Here is a 21,332-nt window from a genome sequence, read left to right as displayed (position 1 = left end):
GTCATTTCTTCAGCAGAACGTAAGTTCCTTGAAGGCGAGAACTGCTTCATTTTGGCCTTTGTATTCCCAGGACCTAGCACAGGATGTACAATTAAGTATGTTATAGGTACTTAATAAAATTTTTTGAATGTTCATTTTGGCTATATTTAAATCTTTTTTCCTAAGCAACTTCAATTATTCAAATGGGGCTCCAGGTGCCCATAGTCCTAACCATCTTAATTAATTTGGATTAAGAATATTATTTCTTCATACATCATGGCTTTTAGGTGTATCATTAATATGTATCTTAACTTAATGGATAAAGAACTGGCCTCAGAATCAGAAATACCTGAGTTCAAGTCCTACTCCTGACACATACTGGCTGTGTGACCCTGGACAAGTAATAACATCTCGGTGCTTTAGGCAACTAAGACTATAAAATAAAGAAAAGTTGTTGATATGCACTAGTAGAAGGAGTTCCCCACTGGGAGCTCTTTATGTGAGTGAAATCAAAGGTCTTGTTTCTATCTCTATCATGAACATAAGACTAGCCTCCGACTTGAATTAGTAATCCAAATAAAAATCATCACTAAAAATTATGAATGACATTACCAATGCTAATCAATCTTAAGGCAAATTGTAAAGTCAAAAAGTATTTTCTGAGGACATATTATATATGATCTGAGGTGTGCTAAAACGCTATGGGGAAGGCAAAGGTTTATAAAGGCATAATAGTCTCTATTCTCAGGAACTAAACAGCCTAGTTGGAAAGACCAAAACCAAAGCACATGCTAAAATTAGAAAAAAAAATAAATGCTACACATGTGGTAGTTAGTATAAACATAATACGTAAGAGAAGGTGGGGATGGCTATCAACAAAATAATCAAACTTTGCTGAGAAATTTGAATCAGTAGGAGAGATAGCAACAAGAAGCAAGAGTATTCTTTGAGGTACAGGAGTGGGAAAGATGGGGATGGATAGCCAGAAAGAGGCACAGAGAAGAAGGAAGAAGCATGTATAGCCAAACAATAGTGAAGAGACTTTCCAGCCTTGATGGGATGGTGTACCTTGGGGATCAATTGGAAATGAGATTTGATAGAAAATATGGGGCCAGATTATAGAGAATCTCAAAAATCAGGAAGAAAAGTTTAGATTTGGTATGGGAGGTACATCATAGGTTCATGAGCAAGAGATAAACCTGATGGAAGTAGTATTTTTGAAAGATTAATCTGGCACTAAAACCAAAAATGGCACAGTGGACAGAGACTTGATGATCTTGGGTTCATGTACCATCTCTGATATTACTGACTATGTGTCCAAGAATAAGCAAGTCACTTAACCTCTTAATAACTATCAAGGAACTCCCTGAAACTACAAATTGCAGAAGTCATTAATCTGCATAGGCATAGGGAGTTATCCCCCACCAGATGCTCCCTTACTCCAATGAAATCACGAGTTGAGTAAAAAAAAGTTTCTTTTAATTAAAAAAAAAATCCTAGCACTGTTGGCAGCCAGACCAGCTAGTAGGAAGTTAATAGGAACTAAGGTGTAAATTAAGAAGGGCCCAGACTAAAACACTGCAAGTAGTAATGAAGAAAGAAGGGTGAATAATCCAAGAGGTATTTCAAGTCAAGTCAACAAACATTCATTAAGAGGCTACTATGCGCATTTCTTCTTGAAAGAAGAAATGACAGGACTAAATAGAATGGAGAGGAAAAAGTCAAAGATGACTAAAGATTCTAACCTAAGAAATGAATCATAAGGAAAGGATGTGATTCTGCAATACAGTTCATGTAGAATGCACCCCAAGGCTCTGTATGCACTCAAGTATTTGGGGAATGGACATAGTTCACCTTGAAGAAGAACAGGGAAATAACTGAGAAGAAGAGTTCTGTTCCACAGAATCTTTGTCAATAATTATAAGTACAAGAGAGGGGAAGCATGTATAGACATTAGTCTGAAAAAGATCTGGGAATTTTATTGAACTACAAGCTCAATATGAGTCAGCAACGTGAGATTAGATACAGACATAGGTATAGATGATATAGACATAGACATAGATATGGAAATAGATATAGATATAGATATGAGTGATGGGCCTGGAGTCAGGTCTCCAGTTCATGACATATGAAATTGGTAGAAAAAACTGTGTATGTCAAGTCAGGAAAAGAGAAGGGAGGAGCTTATGCTTGTCTTTAAGTATTCCATAGGAATAAGAGCCGACACTAATAGGGTGCTTTAGGGTTTACAATATGTTTTACATATATTTTCATGGGTTTCTCACAACAATCCTATAAAGTATTACAGATGAGGAAACTGAGCTTCAGAGAAATTCATAGGATCATAGACTGAGAACTAAAAGGGACTGTGAAGTCTACGCAGTCCAACCTCTTCATTTTACAGATGAGGGAACCCTGGCTTCAAGAGCCTTGGGGTGATTGACCACAGAGGTGGTAAGTGTCAAAGGCAGGATTTGAAGTCAGGTGTCTCCTGATTTTCAAGTCTAGCAATCTCTGTATTATACCACAAAGCCAATCTATGTTAATCAGAAGCACACTGGTCACCATTTTAACACACTGCAATTGTTTTTTTTTTAATTTAACATAAATCTACCTTCGATTGACCAGTAATTTAATCTAGTTTGTGAATTATCACAGGACATTTTAAAAATCAAGGCTGGCTTCTTCTTGTTACCAAGAATGTTAGCAAATCAGAAACAAAAGGAATGACCAGAGTTAAAAAGGACCTCAAAACTCTCCAGTCCAACCCATAGCTAACATACTCAACAGGGAAAAGTATCTAAGAAATCTGCCCAGAATTTACAATCTCTTAGATTTGGAAAGGTACTTAGAGATAACACAGACCAACCTCCCACAAGTGCTGGACTCTCTCACAACATCCCTGAGGTCAGACATCCACTGCTTAACATTTTTCAGGGATGGGCACAAAGCAGCTGATTCAACTATTTGCTAGAAACTGGATTGCCCTACTAATGAAGCAGAGAGTGTTAAAGATAAATGGTACCTTAGACGATTCAGTCAATTAACCAACAAACTCTTATTAAGCACCTACTGTGTACCAGGCTGTACTAGGCACTGAGGATGCAAAGTCAATAAGGAAATAGAATGCCCTAACCATCTTATTTTAAAGATGAAACAATAACTTGCCCATAGTAGCAGAGACGTAATAAGAACCCAGGTCCACTGACTATTTGTCTATTGTTCTTTCCTCTAGATCATTTTATTTTTTACATGTTGACTACCCAGCGAGAGTAAAAAATGTGATTACCCCCCCTCTAAAAAAAATCTTCAATCTCAACTCCTGCAAAACTTGATTTCTCTCTCCTCTCTGCCTGCTGCTAATATGTACCATATACAGGAATTTGATTATCTTCAGTTTAACTTTTCTACATCCATAATGTTCTCTGTTTCATAAATATAAGTTTTGTCTCTCCCCCAAATTGTAAACTTCTTAAGGGTAGTTAGGAGCAGCTAGGTGGTGAGGTGAGTGCTGGGGGTGGAGCAGGAAGGCTCATCTTCCTGAGTTCAAATCTGGCCTTAGACACTTACTAGCTGTGTTACCCTGGGCAAGTCACTCAACCCTGTTGGCTTCAGTCTCCTCATCTATAAAATGAGGTGGAGAAGAAAATGGCAAACCACTCCGGTATTTCTGCCAATAAAACCCCACATGGGGTCACAAAAATTGGACACAACTGAAAATGACTGAACGACAAATAAAGATAGCTATCATAGCTAATATATTAGGCACCCAATAAATATGTGCTAAATGAAATAATACATAGCATGTCCTTTATTAGTCAGGCACAGCAAACTTAATTGACTCACAAATGTCCCTGCTTCTGTTTTAAGAGTCGGTCTCATAGAATTGTTTGTTTCTGTCCCTTTCCCTAGATATTCACCTTTTAAATTTCATAAATCAGATCATTAGAGGCTGAAGTTGGTTCTCAGAATCACAGAGTTGGAAAGGATCTCAGAGGCCATCGAGTCCAACCCATCCCTGAATAAGAGCACCACCCCTCTGCAACGTATCATAGAAGTAGTCAGTCATCTGGAATGTGCTTGAAGATCTCAATGAGAGAGTGACCATCACCTCCTAAAGAAGCCTGTTCTACCTCTGGAGAGCCTCCTTACTTGAAGCTTAGAGGGTCCTCTTTGTTACTTCCCTCCAGCGCTCCAAGTGTTGCCCTTTGGGGTCACACAGAACAAATCTAATACCTACATGTCAACCTACCAAGTTCTCTCTCTCTCTCTCTCTCTCTCTCTCTCTCTCTCTCTCTCTCTCTCTCTCTCTGTCTCTTTCTCTCTCTCTCTCTCTCTTCCTCTGTCTCTCTCTCTCAAAATCTTCCCTTCCAAGAGGAAAATATCTCTACTTCCTTTAAAAAAATCCTCATATAGCATCAGTTCAAGGCCGTCCAACCTGGCTACCCTCCTCTAAATGCTCCCCAATTCATCAATGCCCTGCCCAAAATCAAATGTTACCCAGCACTGAACACAGTTCTCCTGATGTCACTTGACCAGGACAGTCAGCAAAACTGTAATCTCCCTGGCACTGGGTACTCTGCCCTTCCTCATGGAGCTTTTGTGGCTGCCAGATTAACTAGAATTGAGCCTCTAGCCCTCTAAAACATGCAGTCTTTTTTCAGACAAATAACTATCTAGTCATATTTCTCCTATTTTGTGCTTTTGAAGTTTATTTTTAACACATACATATATACCTATTAAATTTTACCTCATTAAATCTAACTCAATATTCTAGGTCTCTGAATACCTATGTCAGCATTGACAGTTGAGGGCATAGCTTAAGACACAAAGAATATTACAGAACTCTTATCATCCACCAGGTGTTTTTTTTGTTGGACACAAGAAGAACTTGAAAATCCACCAACTGCTCTGAGAAAAAGAACCAAAGCTTTTTGTGTTGCTGCTCCCCTTGCCTTCTTCCCTGATAAAGTCAATGCAAAGAAGCTGCTCTTACTTTGTCCCTGTTCCCCAAGAACACAATTACCAGTATTGTAATACTATTAGATAAAGGAAAAAATGTGCAAAGTTATTCCCACACATCTGAAAACATTCTGGGATTGTCCAAAGATAATGTACTTCCATTCAGTGGAAATACATATATAACTTAGAGCTAAAATTAATAATTAATAAATCCTATAAATGCTAGTCAAGTTGAAAATGATGATAAAGAGTAATAAATGTTTTTCCTCTGAAAATACAAAATGTTACCATGACAACATCAACTACTAGAATTTTTTGTATTTCTCTTAAGAACTAATAACATCAGATACCACAGCTTCTTTTCTCTCCATTTATATATGGTCTGCTCAGCATCTCTGAAGAAAATAGTATAAAGGGAAAACGGGAGCTCCCTTGGCAACAAATTTGTTCTGTTTCCTCAGCTTATTACCTACCTTGCAAAGTAATCTGCTTCTACAATCTGACTATGACAACAGTTTTCCCCTCTCTCGCCTTCCCTCTACCTAAGGCCTTATCTACTTTTTCAAAAATAGAAAAAAAACCACCTGCTTTCTTAGACCGGCTAATATTGGTTTATCCCATGTCATAGAATCGATTACCTTCCTCAACAATACAGACTCTGGAGCACAGCATTGAATAAAATCCCAGTTTAAATCATTATCTCTGCTATTATTAATTTCATTATCTCTGTCATTCACTGTGACCCCTAAAATAGGCTTTCTTCATTTCTAAACTAACGATTTTTAAAAGATTCTGTAAAAGTTTTGTAGAATTAGATGACCTAAGTGGAATGCTACATTTGTCACTTAAGTCAGGAATTATGGGATTGACAACATTGAGTTAGAACCTTCGAGGTCATCTGGTCTGGCTGTCTCAAATTACAGACGGAGAAATTGAGGCCCAGAGAGGAAACGTAATTTGACAAGTCAAAAAGATAGTAAATAACAGAGCCAATATTCAAATGCAGCTGCCTCCAAAGCTAGTGTTCCCTCCACTGCACTACTTCTCAAATAGTTTTTTACTATTACTTTTCTTGTTAGTTGATCATTTAAGTTTTATCACATGTATAATTTCTTATTTTAAATTGTTTCCATGAATTATAAGTACGCCCTTTATAATAATCCCAGAAATTAGGATTCATGAAACAATGAATAGAAGATAACTCTGTGTTTCTTGGAAGAAAAGAGTATTTGTAGGTGCTTACATAGACATTCTCTTCATTATTTCAATGCTGACCAAATAATTTTGATGTTCTTTAACACAAATATTATACTAGACTAATACTAAACTCAATTCAAATGTTTTATATATATATTCATTCAGCAAATAGCCAAGTATCTAGATGTGAAAGGTCAGAAAAATTAGCTATCACCCAAAAAAGTAGGAAAATCTGTCTTTAAAGAAAGAAAGCTTAAATATCATTTAATCCATGTTAGACTGATCTAAATTAAAAATCATGATCCTGGTATAAAATTTTCAGTTTCCTGATTTTTATCCAAAAGCTTTCAAATACATTTTAACTACATTTTATATAATTCAAAAGATCAATGACTTCAACAGCATAGGTAATCCCTCCTCCAACCCTAATTCTTTTAATAGGCACCATCATGAGCTGCTATGACCAAAAAAACTACTCATCTGGTGTCCAACCTTCTACTAGGCTTCTCTAAGGTTGACTGTGTGACAGAAGACATAGTTCACTACCAGGCCTGGATTTAAAGCCTTTCTGGCTTAATAGAACATGCCAAAACTTGCAATCTGCTGGCAAAGCCTTCAAGAACTCAGTCACCCCCACATCTAGGGCAGTATTTCAGTAGAGCATCTTTTTGTCTGTTTTTATTTTTTTTAACCAGCCAAAAAATACTTATCAGGTTTCATCTCTTTTTTAAGTCTTGCCTTATGTGTATTTAAAAGTGCATTCTTAAACTAGATTAGTTCTAGTCTATCAAATTGTTTATGTAAATTGATTATGCTTTCCAATTTACTTCCCTCTTGCAGACCAATGACACAATGAACAATGAGACTTCTGAGGAAGTTCTATCTATTTCCTGGATGCATTTGTATATAGTATTCATGCTAACATGACTACCTAAAGGTAATAAGGAACTGAAAATGAGACAGATTCATATAGGAACATTTAAAATTGTTAGCAGAGCTTTATTTAAAATATACAGCAAATGAATTACAGAATTAGAGACCTAAGTAGAATACAACATTTGTCACATAATTTAGGAATTAAGTATACAGTCCTCTTCAAACAGCCACACTATTTTTCTAATCACTTGGACATTCAAAGTTTATCTTCCTGTAATCTTTCTTTGAAATTGTTTCTATGAATTGCTGGTGAACTTTATTCTAAAAACACCCGTCTGATGTAAAAGATATCAAATTTAACAAAAGAAGTAAATTAGGGGACTAGAAACTTTCTAGCTCATGAGTAGATAATGCACATTGAAACTTTTCTCCACTCCTTCTACCTTTCAATATTCCATTCTATCAGGAAGTGGAAAAAAATCTTCTACCAATGTCTCTTTGATGATCTCCTCAGAAGAAGGAGAGAAGGGGACAAGAAGAACAAGGAAGAGAAGGGAAGGGAAGGGAAGGGAAGGGAAGGGAAGGGAAGGGAAGGGAAGGGAAGGGAAGGGAAGGGAAGGGAAGGGAAGGGAAGGGAAGGGAAGGGAAGGGAAGGGAAGGGAAGGGAAGGGAGGGAAGGGAAGGAGGAAGAGGGAAAAGATCAAAGGGAAGGGGAAGAAGGATGAGGATAAGTCTGAGAGGGAGGCGCTCTAGAAATAGTAAGACGAAAATAGACTAGATTTACACAGGGCTCAAATTTCACAACCCTGAGTTCTAGTCTCAAACCCTAACCTTTTGTGATACCTAACCATCTACAAGTCTTTTGGTTTCTCTGTGCCCTAATGTAGCACTAGAATATTGGGAAAGATTAAATGAGAGACCACGCTTTTCACAAATGCAACATAATAATGATGATTTGGTAATGAAAAGTTAGGAAAGCTGAGATATAATTAAGGAGTGACAGTGAAAATAAGTGTAAAAGTATGGATTGGACATATTTAATTAGATAATATGCTTGCCATTTAGTCTTCCTACCCTTTTTGAAGACAGTTTTTCTTCAAAAGGTTTATTGAAAAATATTTCAATATTTATTGGCATTTAGACATTTCTTTGCCTCTCAGCCTGTTGCTTTTGCTGAACTGTGTGCTTCAGATCACTAATAATAAGAGAAATACAAATCAACAAGGTTTCACCTCACACACTATGGATTAGCAAAGATGACCAAAGATAGAAGAAGTCAATGCTAGAGATGCTGCAGAGAGTCACACTAATACACTGTTGGTGTATTTGTAAATTGATCAAACCATTCTGAAGGCAATTCCTTGACTCCGAGATCCTTTTGCTCAGCTTATACCCCAAGGAGGTCAAAGACAAAGAAAGATCCCATGTAGCCCAAAATATAACAGGAAAAAAGTAAATAGAAGCCCATCAATTGGGGAATGGCTAAACAAGTTATGATAGATAAATGTAAAGAAATATTATTGTGAGATTAGGGGAAGCTAAGTGACGCAGTGAGTAGAGCACTGGCCCTGGAGTCAGGAGGACCTGAGTTCAAATATGGCCTCAGAGACTTGACATGCTTACTAGCTGTGTGACCTTGGGCAAGTCAATCCCAATTGCCCTGCCTTACCCCCTCCAAAAAATATATTCTTGTGAGATAAAAAGAAGCGGATATGGAAAAACTGGGAAGAAGATGGCAGTGTTAGGATCTAAAGGAGCCCAGATCCCCCAAAAAATATTGCAATAAAGCTCTAAACATGCATGAGAACAATGACAAGCAAACCCAAGAGAAAGAACTATAAACTCTTTTATTCAATCTACAATGGCACAGAAACCTTCCAGGATCCTCTGGAAGCTGAGCAGAGGTCACAGTAGGCAAATAGCAAATAGAGAACCTAAAAGTATAGACATCATTTAGGCAATGCATTAGGCAGGCCATGGAGCACCCAGCAGTCCATGCCCAGGCACCGCAGGAGAAGAGGACAGGGAAGCTCTTGGGAAACAAAAGAACACAATAGACAACATCTGGGTGAGGCCTGGCAGGGCCCGCTTTACAGCAAAGGACAGAGCTGACTCTGGGTTTGGAATTGAGGCAAAGGAAAGAAGGCTCCACCAAGAGCAAGCCAAAGTCCAAAAACGGCTACAGAAGGATCTAGTTTTAGCCATGATGTCTAGGACCAAGCAAGACCTACTTACACCACGCAAGAATAAAGGAGAGAGAAGAGTATCATCCAAGCACAAAATCTCACTCCAGAAAATTGTAGTTGGAAAATATGAGTGAGCAGAAGAAAATGCTGAGAACAATGGAAGAAATATATTGGACTGAAAGACCAAAGGTAAATCCAGAAGAGAATAATTCCACAGGTCCAAGTAGAGTCTCAGAGAAAAGAATTTTCTGACCACAAGGACTACAAGAGTACCTGGAAAAAAATGAAACAAGAGACACAAAATGTAATGTTAAAGGGGGGAATAAAAGATAGGTAGGAAAAAATGAGAAATAAAATTGATAGCTTAGAACACAGGGTGCTAAACATTGCCTAAGAACTCAACTCCCTGGAAATTAGAATGGACCATATAGAAATCAATGACATCATGAGACAATAAGAAATACCGCAGCAAAATCAAAAGACGGGGAAAAAATGGATGAAAATGCAAATTAACTGCCATCAAAAACAACTGACCTGGAAAATGGGTCAAGGAGAGATAATCTAAGAATCACTGTACTACATGACATCTAAATACTGAAAGGAAAAGTTATTCAAATTGAAGAGAGAAATAAACAGCAAAACTACAATATTAGAGGATATCAATACACCCCTTTAAGACCTATACAAATCTAACAAAAAGAAAATGAATTTAAGGACCTGAATAAAAATTTTAAAAAGTTAGTGATTACAGGTCTGTGGTGATTTATGAATGGTGACAGAAAGACATTTAGATATTTCTTAGTTGTGCATAGGACTTTCATAAAAATTGACCACCTATTGGACATAAAACTATCACAACCGAATGTATAAATTCAAAAATATTAAATATATCCTATACTGAATACAACACAATAAAATTATATTTAATAAGTGGCTTTTGAAGAAATGATTGATAAATTGGAGACTAAATGATTTAAGCCTAAGAAACTGGTGGGTCAAAGAACAACTCATAGAAAAATTCATCAAAGAATGTGACAACAATGAGACAGTATGCCAAGACTTACAGGATGCACTAACACCATCTCTGGGTCTCAGTTTTTTCATTTGGAATGTAAATATAAACATATATGTAATACAACAGATGATCTTGAAGGCCTTTTCCAGCTCTAAAACCTATAGCTCCTGTTCATTACCCTCCTTCCCATAACAATGAACTAGAAGCTAGGCATGGAAAATACGGAGACAGATCGATCCTGTCTCTGAATCCAGCACTCTTTCCACTGAACAGCCACAAAATCCTTCTTCTATATTACAACCTTAAAAGTATTTGAATAAAGCTGTTCTATCTTCCCTAAGTCTGCTCTTCTCCAGCCTAAAGATCCCCTGGTACAAAACCTGTTTTCACACAGCAATTCTCTAGTTATTTCACCATCCTGGTCACGCTCAAATGGATGTTATCCAGCCTGTATATAATCTTTCCTAAAATGTACTGCCTAGAACTGAGAACCACAACAGGCTCTAGATGTGATCTAACCATGGCAAAGTATAGCATAACTAGGGCCTCCCTCTGGACACTACATCTTTCTTAACGCAAATTTAAGAAAAGATTAGGGCTTTTGGCTCTAATGTCAAACTGCTAACACATATTGAGCATGCAGTCCACTAAAAGGCTCAGATTTTTTATCACTTGAACTCTTGTTTATTGTAAACTCTTACAGTCACATACCACTTCATTCTATTGTGTAATGAAAGTTGATCTTTTGGACCCAAGTGTAGAATTTTATATTTGCTCCTGATAAATTTCATTTTACTCAATTCAGTCCATTATTAGTGTCTGTCAAGATTTGGGGGGGAGGGTGTAGACTCTATCTTCCACATTAACACTTCAAGTTTTATGACATCAGCATACCTAACAAGAATGGCATTTATATCTTTATCCAAGTCATGACAAAAATTTTAAGCACAGAGCTAAGGATAGACCCTTGGGGCATTGCACTAAAGACATCTGTCCAAATTGACATCAAGGGTCCAGTCATTAAATTAAGTCGAAATATGCTTAATTATACTATCATTTAGATTATATCTCTTCATCTTATCTACAAAGGAAAGTCAGATTTCAGAAAGCATCTTACAGAGTATGGCAATAGCCTTCCTCTGATAAGCAGTCTGCTCTATTCAGGGCTATGGGGTGGGGGGAGGGAAGAATGATATGACCTGTTCTTAATGAAGACATGCTAGCTTTTCCATGATCATTGCTTCCCTTTCTAAATGTTCTTACACTGATCTGATCACAAGATGTTCTACAGTTTTTCCAGGAATCCAAGTTGCTTACTATAATCTATAGTTTGTAAACTCTACCTTCTTTTTTCTAAAAAAAAAGTCACATTTTCCTTCTTCAGTCCTGCAACATCTCTCCCTTTCACCAATCTCTTTTCAAAGATGACTGATGGTAAGTAGCTCAGCATTCATTCATGTCAGTTGTTTGATCATCATAAAAATTAGTTCATATGACATGAAGACAAACTTAGTGAGGAAAGCTAGATGTTATCTGACCATCTCCTTGTTTTTGGACAGTTCCCATTCCCTACAAATTATATTTGCTTTAGCCTTCTCAGTTTAAAAAGCATTCCCTGGGGGCAGCTAGGTGGTGCAGTGAGTAGATCACTGGCGCTGGAGTCAGGAGGACCCAAGTTCAAGTCCGGTCTCAGACATTTGACACACTTACTAGCTATGTGACCTTGGGCAAGTCACTTAACTCCAAATGCCCTGCCTTCCAAAAAAAAAAGCATTTGCCCTTGAAAAAAAATAGGAGCACAATAAGAATTGAGGGATTCAACCTCATCCTAAGCATCTGTTATCACCTTGTTCACCCCAAACATGCATCTTTTCCCTCCTTTTGACCCCAATATATGCAAAGACTCAAATAGATGTGTGATCTCATCTTTTTGGATGTTCACTCCAACTAAATCTGTCATATTCATGCCTGCTCATTCGACATGATTCTTGTCCAAGTCCTCAGATAAGTTCATTACAAGGTACTCACCCAAAGGGTTGAAGTCCTATCTGCTTTCTCCTAATATAAGGAGGAAAACTGTGGAGCGCATGAGTTGTTCACCTGTTACCTCTTATCCTACTGGCCAAGTGACTAGCCCATCTCCTCTTCTTATCATACATTTCCCTGATATAATCTTTCACTTCTCCTTTGAAATTCTTCACTAGTAAAATGTTACACCTGCTTAAATCTTCCATGTACCTCTACATTGCCCTCTATGTGATGTTTATTGTCAATTCCTCAAGTGCCATGTAGTCTGTATCTCACTGCCAGACAGCAACACCAGTACAATGTTGGCATTAAAAAGGTGAACTTTGGTTTCTCGTGATACTGAAATCATTAAAGAAACCTCACAATTTCCTGGAAGCAATTCAGCCTACTTTCCTATTCCTGCTCAGTTCTGGGCCCAAATATCTGTTTATTTGTAAATCTGTCTCAGATATACATACTGATGGACAAGTTCTATAGTTTGTCCATCCAACCATATGTCATAGTCTGGATAATAAACATTCTTCTTCTACTTGGCCTTTTCTAAGTAGATGGTCAGTTCAATTTTTGAGTGGTTACAGATCTCTTTCAGGTGGCTCTTCAGTGTTCTGAGGTTTGATACACAATCATCATCAAAATGTCATCTGCAAAAACAAGTACCTGAGGAAACTCCCCATCCTCTTAACCTTGGACTGTGCCCTAAATCTCCTCTATGACAGTGGCAAACACCTTTAGCTAGCAGACATTTAATGCTTCACCTGATTTTTTAATGAGGGTCACTGAGCAGGATTATTTGTTATTATTATTAATATTTCATGTTATTTTCTTTCTAGAAATCTCAAGTGATTTTAACACATGAATGAAAGATGCTTTTTTGGAAGAGAGCTTGAAGGCAGTATTTTTCTCTACCAAATCAAATGCTTTTTCATAATCAATAGACAATAAGCACAGTGTGATACATTCTCTATATGTTTCAGCCAATTGAGAAACAGCACAGATGTGACCCACTGTAGGATAGCACTTTTGAAAGCCTGCTTATTCCTACCAAAAACCGTTATCAAGGACGCCCTCAGTTCATGTATAAAGGAATCACATATTTTGTATAGAAGGTAAAGTAGATATAGAGATCTAAAGTTGTTAATATTCTCCAAGTTACCCACAACACAGCAAAAAGAAAAAACAGCCAAACGATCTGGGTTTGATTCCCAGCTCTGCTCCTAACTGTAAACTTGGACAACTCATCTCTCCTCTCTGGACCTCCATTTCCTGCCTTATCGATTAATGAGAGAGATGAACTAGACTGGAACTCTAAGTTCTCTCAAACTCTATCTAAATCTTAAGATTCTATAATAAACTCAACTGTAAGTTCTTTTGGAATAGGGATAGTTTTATACTTCTTTGCATCATCCTCAGGGACCTAGCACAGAGCCTTGCACACAATAGGTGCCCCAATAAATATTTGTCTCTTCCCAGAAACTTTCTAATATATTTATTATAAGTCCTCCTAAGATTAAATGCTTAAAATGCCAAAAGCTATAGAAGAGACTTTGGGAGAGGCAAAAACTTAAAATATAATTGAGAGTAGGGAAGTATACCTGTATGTTGAATTGAGGTTGTCTCTAAATTTTATATATGGTTTATATGTGTATACATATATGGTAAAACACTAGTCCAGCTTATTTTGCTTGTGGAATGAAATATCCATTTCTACCTGATTGTTTGTCTCTGTCAGAATGCAGGGCCATGAATTTCTTCCATGTAGGCTAGCTAACCCTAAGGTGAAACTATCACAGAATTCAATACAAAGGTTCAGGCAACACAGGACATCATAGCCTAATTACTGATTATGATAAATAGTTTCTACGTCTTCATGGTAGCTAGCTGCCCATCAACTTGATTAAATTAGTAAAAGTAAGAAGATGTTACAGCATTCAATGTATTTAACCATATTATGCTCTTTGGACAGGACATGTGCCCTGTTATGTACAGTAAGAGAGACCACAGTTGACACATATATAATTTTTATTTTTAATGTGAATTACTAAAATAAATGTTGATCAACAAATACTATTAATACAAATAATTACATCATATACCACAAGTCCAGAATTTTAGATAACTTGGGCATGCTTTATATGACATTAAAATAAATTACCTTCAGAACTGTTATGCTTTATAAAATGACTATATTTTGTTTATTGGTGAACATTTATCTTGATTTGTAATATGCATAGTACTTGAAAATACTAGAATTGCATTACTCTAAAAATATTCAACAACTCACATTTTACTATTTTGACTAAACTGTAAATACCTTTCTCCTCCACCTTATATCTACCTTTGTTTCCTCACCTCCTACCCAAACACAATATTCTGAATTAGTGAGATTTTCTATAATAACATTTACACTTAAATGCCTAAAGTGATCATTCTAGGTTTCTATTGGAAGGTTAAGACAAACTTCTAGGTACTCCAAATGTGACTATTCTGCTTGAAGCTGGCTAAAGAGCATTAAGATGGAGAAGACTCTATGTCAGTTTTAGAAACATAAAGGATTATTATTGTGATTATTAATATTATATACATACTTTTAAAAAATTATCTTGCTACAACCACTCCACATCAGCATTGGAGGACTAAAGAGAAATCTCACAACAACAACCAAAAAATTTACTTAGCTATATTCAACTTATCCATCTCAGGACAGCTAATGTTGAAATTCTAGGATACTGAAGCAAAACTAGGTTACTTCAACAGTGACACATCAATGTTTCCCCCTTAACATAGCTTGTTAAAAAAAATACTTCAGGCTTCTAAGAAGCCGTTAGTTGTTCCTCATTAGTCACAAACCAAATGTGCACATGTTGAGTAGATTTGTTTACTACTTCAGGCTAAAATCAAAAGAGGTGGAATCATCTATCTACACAAAGAACTTTGTGAAGCCATTTACAAGTATATCATTAAAAACATTTGCACATTAGCAACTAGTACAGTTTTCACTTAACACCTCTATAAACAAGTTATAAACATATAGTTCTTCTAAACAACAAATTATATTTAAGTGGTCTTCACAAAGAAGTATATGCCAGTAGGGGAAAATATTTATTTTTAATCTAAGGTGATTTTAATATTATTTGACAGTGTTATATAACCTCTTCTCAAGTGGCCAAAGAGTTAGTTTCACATTACTACTAAGAGGAAAGAAAATATGGTTAAACACCAGCATGGCGAGTCTGAAAGACCGAATTTGAATTCTGCCTCAGACAATGACTAGCTGCCTGACCCTGGGCAAGTCACTCAGCCACACACTCAGCTTCAGTTTCCGTATCTGTCAGATGGGGAAAATAATAGCATTGACCTCACGGGGTTGTTGTGAGAGAGGAGCAAATGTGATTGTATGTGCAAAGTATTTTGTAAGCTTTTGGAGCGCTATACACAAATGCTAGCTGTTACTTGCTGCTGATAAATAATAACTGGCATTTATATATCACTTTAGAGTTCATGAAGCACCTTGTATATACTATCTCATATAAGCCTCACAACGAGTACTACATGTGTTTAATACTCCCATTTTACGGATGAGGAAAATGAGGCTTAGAGGGGTTAAGTGACTTGCCCATGGTCACACAACTATTCAGTCAGTGACAATATTTGAATCCAAGCCCCTGCTGACTAGAAATCCAAAGCTGTTCCACTCTACCACAATGTCTCATAATGAACTAAAGATGGAAAGCAAGACTGACTTCTTGGTTACTTAAACCAAGCTACTTGGCAGAGCTCAATATAAGTTACTAAGCCCAGATCTCTTGACTGTGAATCTAATGTTCTTTCCATTAACACCATGCTTCTTTTCTTAAATACCACATATATTCACCTTCTTGATAAGTTTTATTGTTCATACTGATGAGGTTCAGGGTGCACCCCAAAATGTTGGATTGTCCAGAAAGATTTGGATCAAGCTGTCTCTAAATCAAGTACGGATGTTTATTGAAGATAACACGCAACACAACACAACACACCAAGCAGGCTCCTTTGCCCCTGAAGGGAGACAAAGCTTAAGGGAAACCCCAGCTTAAGGGGGATGCCCTCTGCTTAAGAAAGATGCCCCGGTAAATGGGACACCCTCTCATTAAGGAAGATGCCCCCTAATCTGGAGAGGCTAGGAATTCTTAAAGAGTGATCAAGAGGCCCACTATCTCAAGTACCTCTTAAATCCACTTTAGGAAGTAATGAATTCAAGTAGGCTGGTCAATGGTAACTAATAGGAGGCCCTCCAACCTTCGGTCCCTCATCCTGGGGTGAATGATGGAATAGATTATGCCCAAAACTCTGAAACTACTGTCCCTGATTACCTCATCTCCCCATCCCCTTACCCCCATGTCACTGGTCACCTCATCTCCCCACCAATGGCAGGTTTTACTCTATAAGAATCCCTAGCCTCTCCTGGCTAGAGGGCATATTCCTTAATTGGACAATGTCCCCCTACTGGGGCATCTTCCTTAAACAGAAGGCATCCCCCTTAAGCTGGGGTTTCACTTAAGCTTCATCTCCCTTCAGGGGTAAAGAGACCTGCTTGGTGTGTTGTGTTGTGTTTTGTTCTGTGGTGTGTTGCCCCCCATAAACATCTGGACTTGATTTGGAGACATCCAGAGTAAATTCATTTGGGATAAGCTTGCATGCCAACGTTTTGGAGTGCTGCACCCTAAACCTCATCATTTCATCATTACTCTACCATACTTACTCATTATTTAACAAAAAATCAACATTAAGTATATTATTTATCACAGCTTATTCATAACAAATCAAAAATCCCATCACTGAGTTTACAGTTGCAGCTTGAAGAAATCCACATATGAACTCATTCAATGGTGATGAAACAATGTACACAGATAATTTGGGAAGAAGGCAATATTATTAATCCACTGCAAAAGAAGCTATGATGTCCACAAATTATTAAGGGGAATCACATCATTTTCTGTGTGAGCTTTCTAGAATAATAGGCAATTTACAAAGAGCAGCAATGACCTCTTGATATTACCATACATAGCATGTTTATCCTAAGTTGAAGTCTTAACTGTTATACATAAAAAGGGGAAGCTATAAGGATGAAAGAGTTTCTACTTCCACTAACTCAAAAAAAAATTTGAAATTAAATTTAGAGGCTAAAATATTGTGATTGGAATGGATGCATTTGCTCTTTTGGCCTGAGTCAATGGTCAAAACAGATCACCCCATTTACTCTTACATATAATTAGAAAATCTGTTCTTTAATGATTGTTTAATGATCAAAATATCACTCTAAGTAAGTTTCCAATATACATGCTTTGCTAGACAGAGGTGTCTTCTCTACAAATAACAAGTGCTACAATTTATCTGTCAAATGAATTTCCCTTAAAATCATCTTTTTTGTCAATATCACAATATTAATTATTAACAAAACTCACAAGAGAACAACAAATTATTTATGAACTTGAGCAAATGTAGGAATTTGCACGAAATCTATAATGAGTTTATTTTCCATTCCTTAAAACAAAAATAAATATCTTCTTTTGCTCAAAAAATACTTGTTTGTCAAGGCAAGTGTGGCTTGTCAAAGTCAAAGCAAGGTTGACTCTGAGGGGAAAATACCTTATTACTGCATTGCAAAGAAGAGTAGAGTTCAAATACTGAGGATAGCAATTGACAAAGCCAGTCAAAGAGGTCTCTCCAAATAAAGAATTCATGTGAACTACCAGTTCTCCCAATTAAGAATATTAAAAAACTCGCTAAAATACAGCCCTTAATAAAATAATAAAACAGAATTCAAATCACTATTAAAGTATCTTGATTTAACACACTTAAGCTTTTGAAATGCTGGAATGAAAAGTATCTTGTTTTCTATGAAGCCAAGTAAAATTGTCGCTCAAATCCCAGATCTTGATAACGGTGTCACTTTAAACCTACTGTATTTCCTTTTTCACAAAACCAGAATGACAATCCTAAAGCACAGAATTATTACCATGCACTCATTTTTGGTTCACTTTTCCTCAGTCTTCCTCTAAGACGATGTTAGCAAAATGCTCCATAATTATTTTTATAATTTCATTATTATTTAGAATTCCTCAGAACAAATGAATAAATGGAGGTAGACTGATTACGCAGCTGTCAGCACACCTAAGCTTAGTGATTTGGCAGTTGAATAGCACATAGTTCCTGTTCTGTTGCTAACCATGCTACCTCCAAATCCATGAGGAAAATAATCATTCATTTAAAAAAAAAAAACCTCCAAAATGACCGAAGCATCTTTTGGAGAAACAGAAAAAAAAAACTCCACTTTTTAAACACATTCTCAGACTAAATAGACATATACAACTTTCTCTGAATTTTGAGGATGTTAGACCCCCCCCCAAAAAAAATTGAACCATAAACCATTAAACAAGAAAAAAAGATTTGAAATTCCTGCATACCCTTACACACTTCTCTACTAATATACATTTCTGACTAGCTTATACATAGCTAACAGACTTTTAGGTCCTCATTAAGTTTTAAACGGGGCTATTGCTCACAAACGTTTTGACTATTCAAGCAAGGCCACTGAGGTATATCTGCTCTTTCTATAACTACACAGAGGCAAAAAGTCTTGTTCCTATTTAAATAGTTCTTTCAGCTCTTCCCTCATTCTCTAGTGAGAGTCATGGCAGAAACCACAAGTACCTTTCAGATTCAAATTGAACAGGACAGAATGTCACCTTTGGGACCTGCAGCAAAATAATAGCTGAATAAAGGGAAGACAAAGATGAAGGTGGAAAGGTTTGAGAGGGAGAGAGGGAGGGAGGGAAGGGAGAGAGAGAGAGAGAGAGAGAGAGAGAGAGAGAGAGAGAGAGAGAGAGAGAGAGAGAGAGTGCTAGAAAGGTGCCAGTCAAAATTCGCAGGCTGATGTGATGCACTGAATGACATAGCACCCCCAGATGACAAAAGTCCGCGTACATAAACAGAGCAGACTCCTTGCTTGGATTTCTGTGATGCATCTAATTGTGAATAGATGCAAACGCCACCTTTTATCCTTCAACTCCTGGGACAAGAAAGGAAGAGGGATCCAAGAGGGGTTAAGCTACACGTTAAGAAATTTCTTTATTTCGCCCTTGCCTCCACTCGCCATTCCCCCCAACCCAAGCCCCAAACAAAAGGGAGGGGGGAAGAGAGACACAACAAATGTCTGAAATAGTAGGCAGCCGAGCCGAGAGAGGAAAGAACGAAAAGGGGAAGCAAAGGAAACGCTGCTCTCTGCACTGCACAATCCCCCAGATTCTGACGGAGGACCTCTTTGCCCGGCGGATTGAGAGCTAACGGAGAAGAGATAACGGAAAAAAGGCAGCCCAGAGCAGAGCTCCAGCGGGCGGCCGGGCCAGGTGTCCAGGTTAGAGAGCTGGGAGAAGGGCCGGCGTAGGCAGCACTGGGGAGGTGAAGGAGGCGCGCTCTCCACTGCCCGACCCACCCCACCCCACGTCAGGCCAGGACTCGATCCCCGCAGGAGGAAGGGGAGGAAATGGCTTTGTAAGATGGGATGAGAGACAGCCAGGAGGACACCCCCCCCCCCACACACACACACACACTCCAGCCAGCGTGGGGCAGGGAGTGCTGGGGCAAGAAGATGCCTCTCCTCCCTTCTACACACACACACACACACACACACACACACACTGACACACGCGCACACATTTACACACGTACACACACTCACACACAGCTCGGGGGAGACATCCCAGCCCCAGCCCCGCCCGCTGAGTTCCGGGGTCCAGAGCGTCCCCATCACCCCGGCTCGCGCTTCTCTCGCGCCGCCCCCTGCCTTGCGCTCGCGACCACCTCCCCAGCCCCCCAGCCTCGCTTTGGCTCCGCGTGCCTCCGCCACACTCCAACCGCCCAGAGTCGGACCGTCGTGCCCCCGCCCCAGCGAAGCCCCCACCCCGCCGGGGTGCCCCACCCCCACCCCGCGTGCCCGGCCCCCCTCACCTGCCCACGAAGTTCTCGAGCACGGAGCTCTTGCCCGCGCTCTGGCCGCCCACCACGGCGATCTGCGGCAGCTCCAGCAGGCAGCTCTGCCCCAGCGCCGAGAAGGCGTCCTGCAGCCGGTTCACCAGCGGGATCAGCTCCTCCATCTCCCGGTTCCCCATCCTGTCTGCCCGCCTGCCTGCCCGTCCGGCCGGCCCCGGCTGGCTGTCCAGAGCCCCCACCCTCCCCAAGCTCCGCTCCCAGCAGGCGCCGCTGCCCTTGGGGTCCTGGTCCGCTAGATCCCGGGCGCTGCCCACCCGACACCCCGGCTCTTTGCCCCACGGCAGCCTGTGGGCTCCTCTGACAGCTAAGGGTCCGCACCACGCGTGCGCAGCCGAGGGGGCGGGGTCGGCGCTCAGCTCAATCCTCCCTCCCCTCCCCCTCCCCCATCCCCATCCCCACTGACACACGCACACTCACCAACACATCTATATACACACTCACACACTCCCCCTTTTAGCTGCTCTGCCCCCAAGGTTCAGAACACGACACCCCCTTGTTCCCTCTTCTTGACACCCCCTGCCATTTCCCCCCTTCCCCCCTAGTTGCAGACAGATGTTAAGGCCCCCAGGAAGAGAAGAGTCCTCTCCTTTCTGTTGCGAAGGTAAAAGTGTTTGGCTTAGGAAATGACATAAAAAGTATTGTCTTCCCGCACCACCCTGTGTTCCTCTCTGCCGCAGCAGTGGTCCCGGCAATAACGGGGGGACTCGCCCTCCTCCTTCCAATCTCCCACTCCTTCCCTGCACCCCTGCCAGATTAATCTTCCCGAAATGCCCGCTTCAACGCCACTCCCCTGCTCCTGAATCTCTAATGGCTCCCCAATGCCCACAGAATGAATTCCAAACACTTCATCCTGTTATTTAAATAAACTCCATTCCATGATTCATTCTAGATCTCCACAAACTGGCCCCACTTTTCTCCTCCCCTCTGCTCTGGTTAGACTAGTATCCTCGATGTCCTTCACACCCTGATGTCCCCCTGCCTGAACTGCTTCCCTGCAGAATGCTAAGTATTGTTCAGGGCATGAGGGATAAAAGAATTCTAAAACATTGTTCCTGCTCTCC

General features: G+C 39.3%; 1 protein-coding gene across 3 annotated transcripts in view; it reads right to left on the bottom strand.

Moving 5' to 3' along the window:
* DNM3 (dynamin 3) overlaps positions 1-20,390 on the bottom strand; it is a 638,732-nt gene extending 618,342 nt beyond the window's left edge. For all 3 annotated transcript variants that reach the window (XM_036753297.1, XM_036753298.1, XM_036753299.1), the window contains exon 1: positions 20,230-20,390. In XM_036753297.1, the coding sequence (XP_036609192.1) occupies positions 20,230-20,390 (161 nt within the window). The remainder of the gene's footprint in view (positions 1-20,229) is intronic.
* Positions 20,391-21,332: the final 942 nt, after the last annotated feature.

The sequence above is a fragment of the Trichosurus vulpecula genome, chromosome 4 (genome assembly GCF_011100635.1).
Source record: "Trichosurus vulpecula isolate mTriVul1 chromosome 4, mTriVul1.pri, whole genome shotgun sequence".
Classification (NCBI taxonomy): Eukaryota; Metazoa; Chordata; class Mammalia; order Diprotodontia; family Phalangeridae; genus Trichosurus; species Trichosurus vulpecula.
The sequence above is the reverse complement of the archived record's forward strand: the minus strand, read 5'-3'. Positions and strand labels throughout refer to the sequence as shown.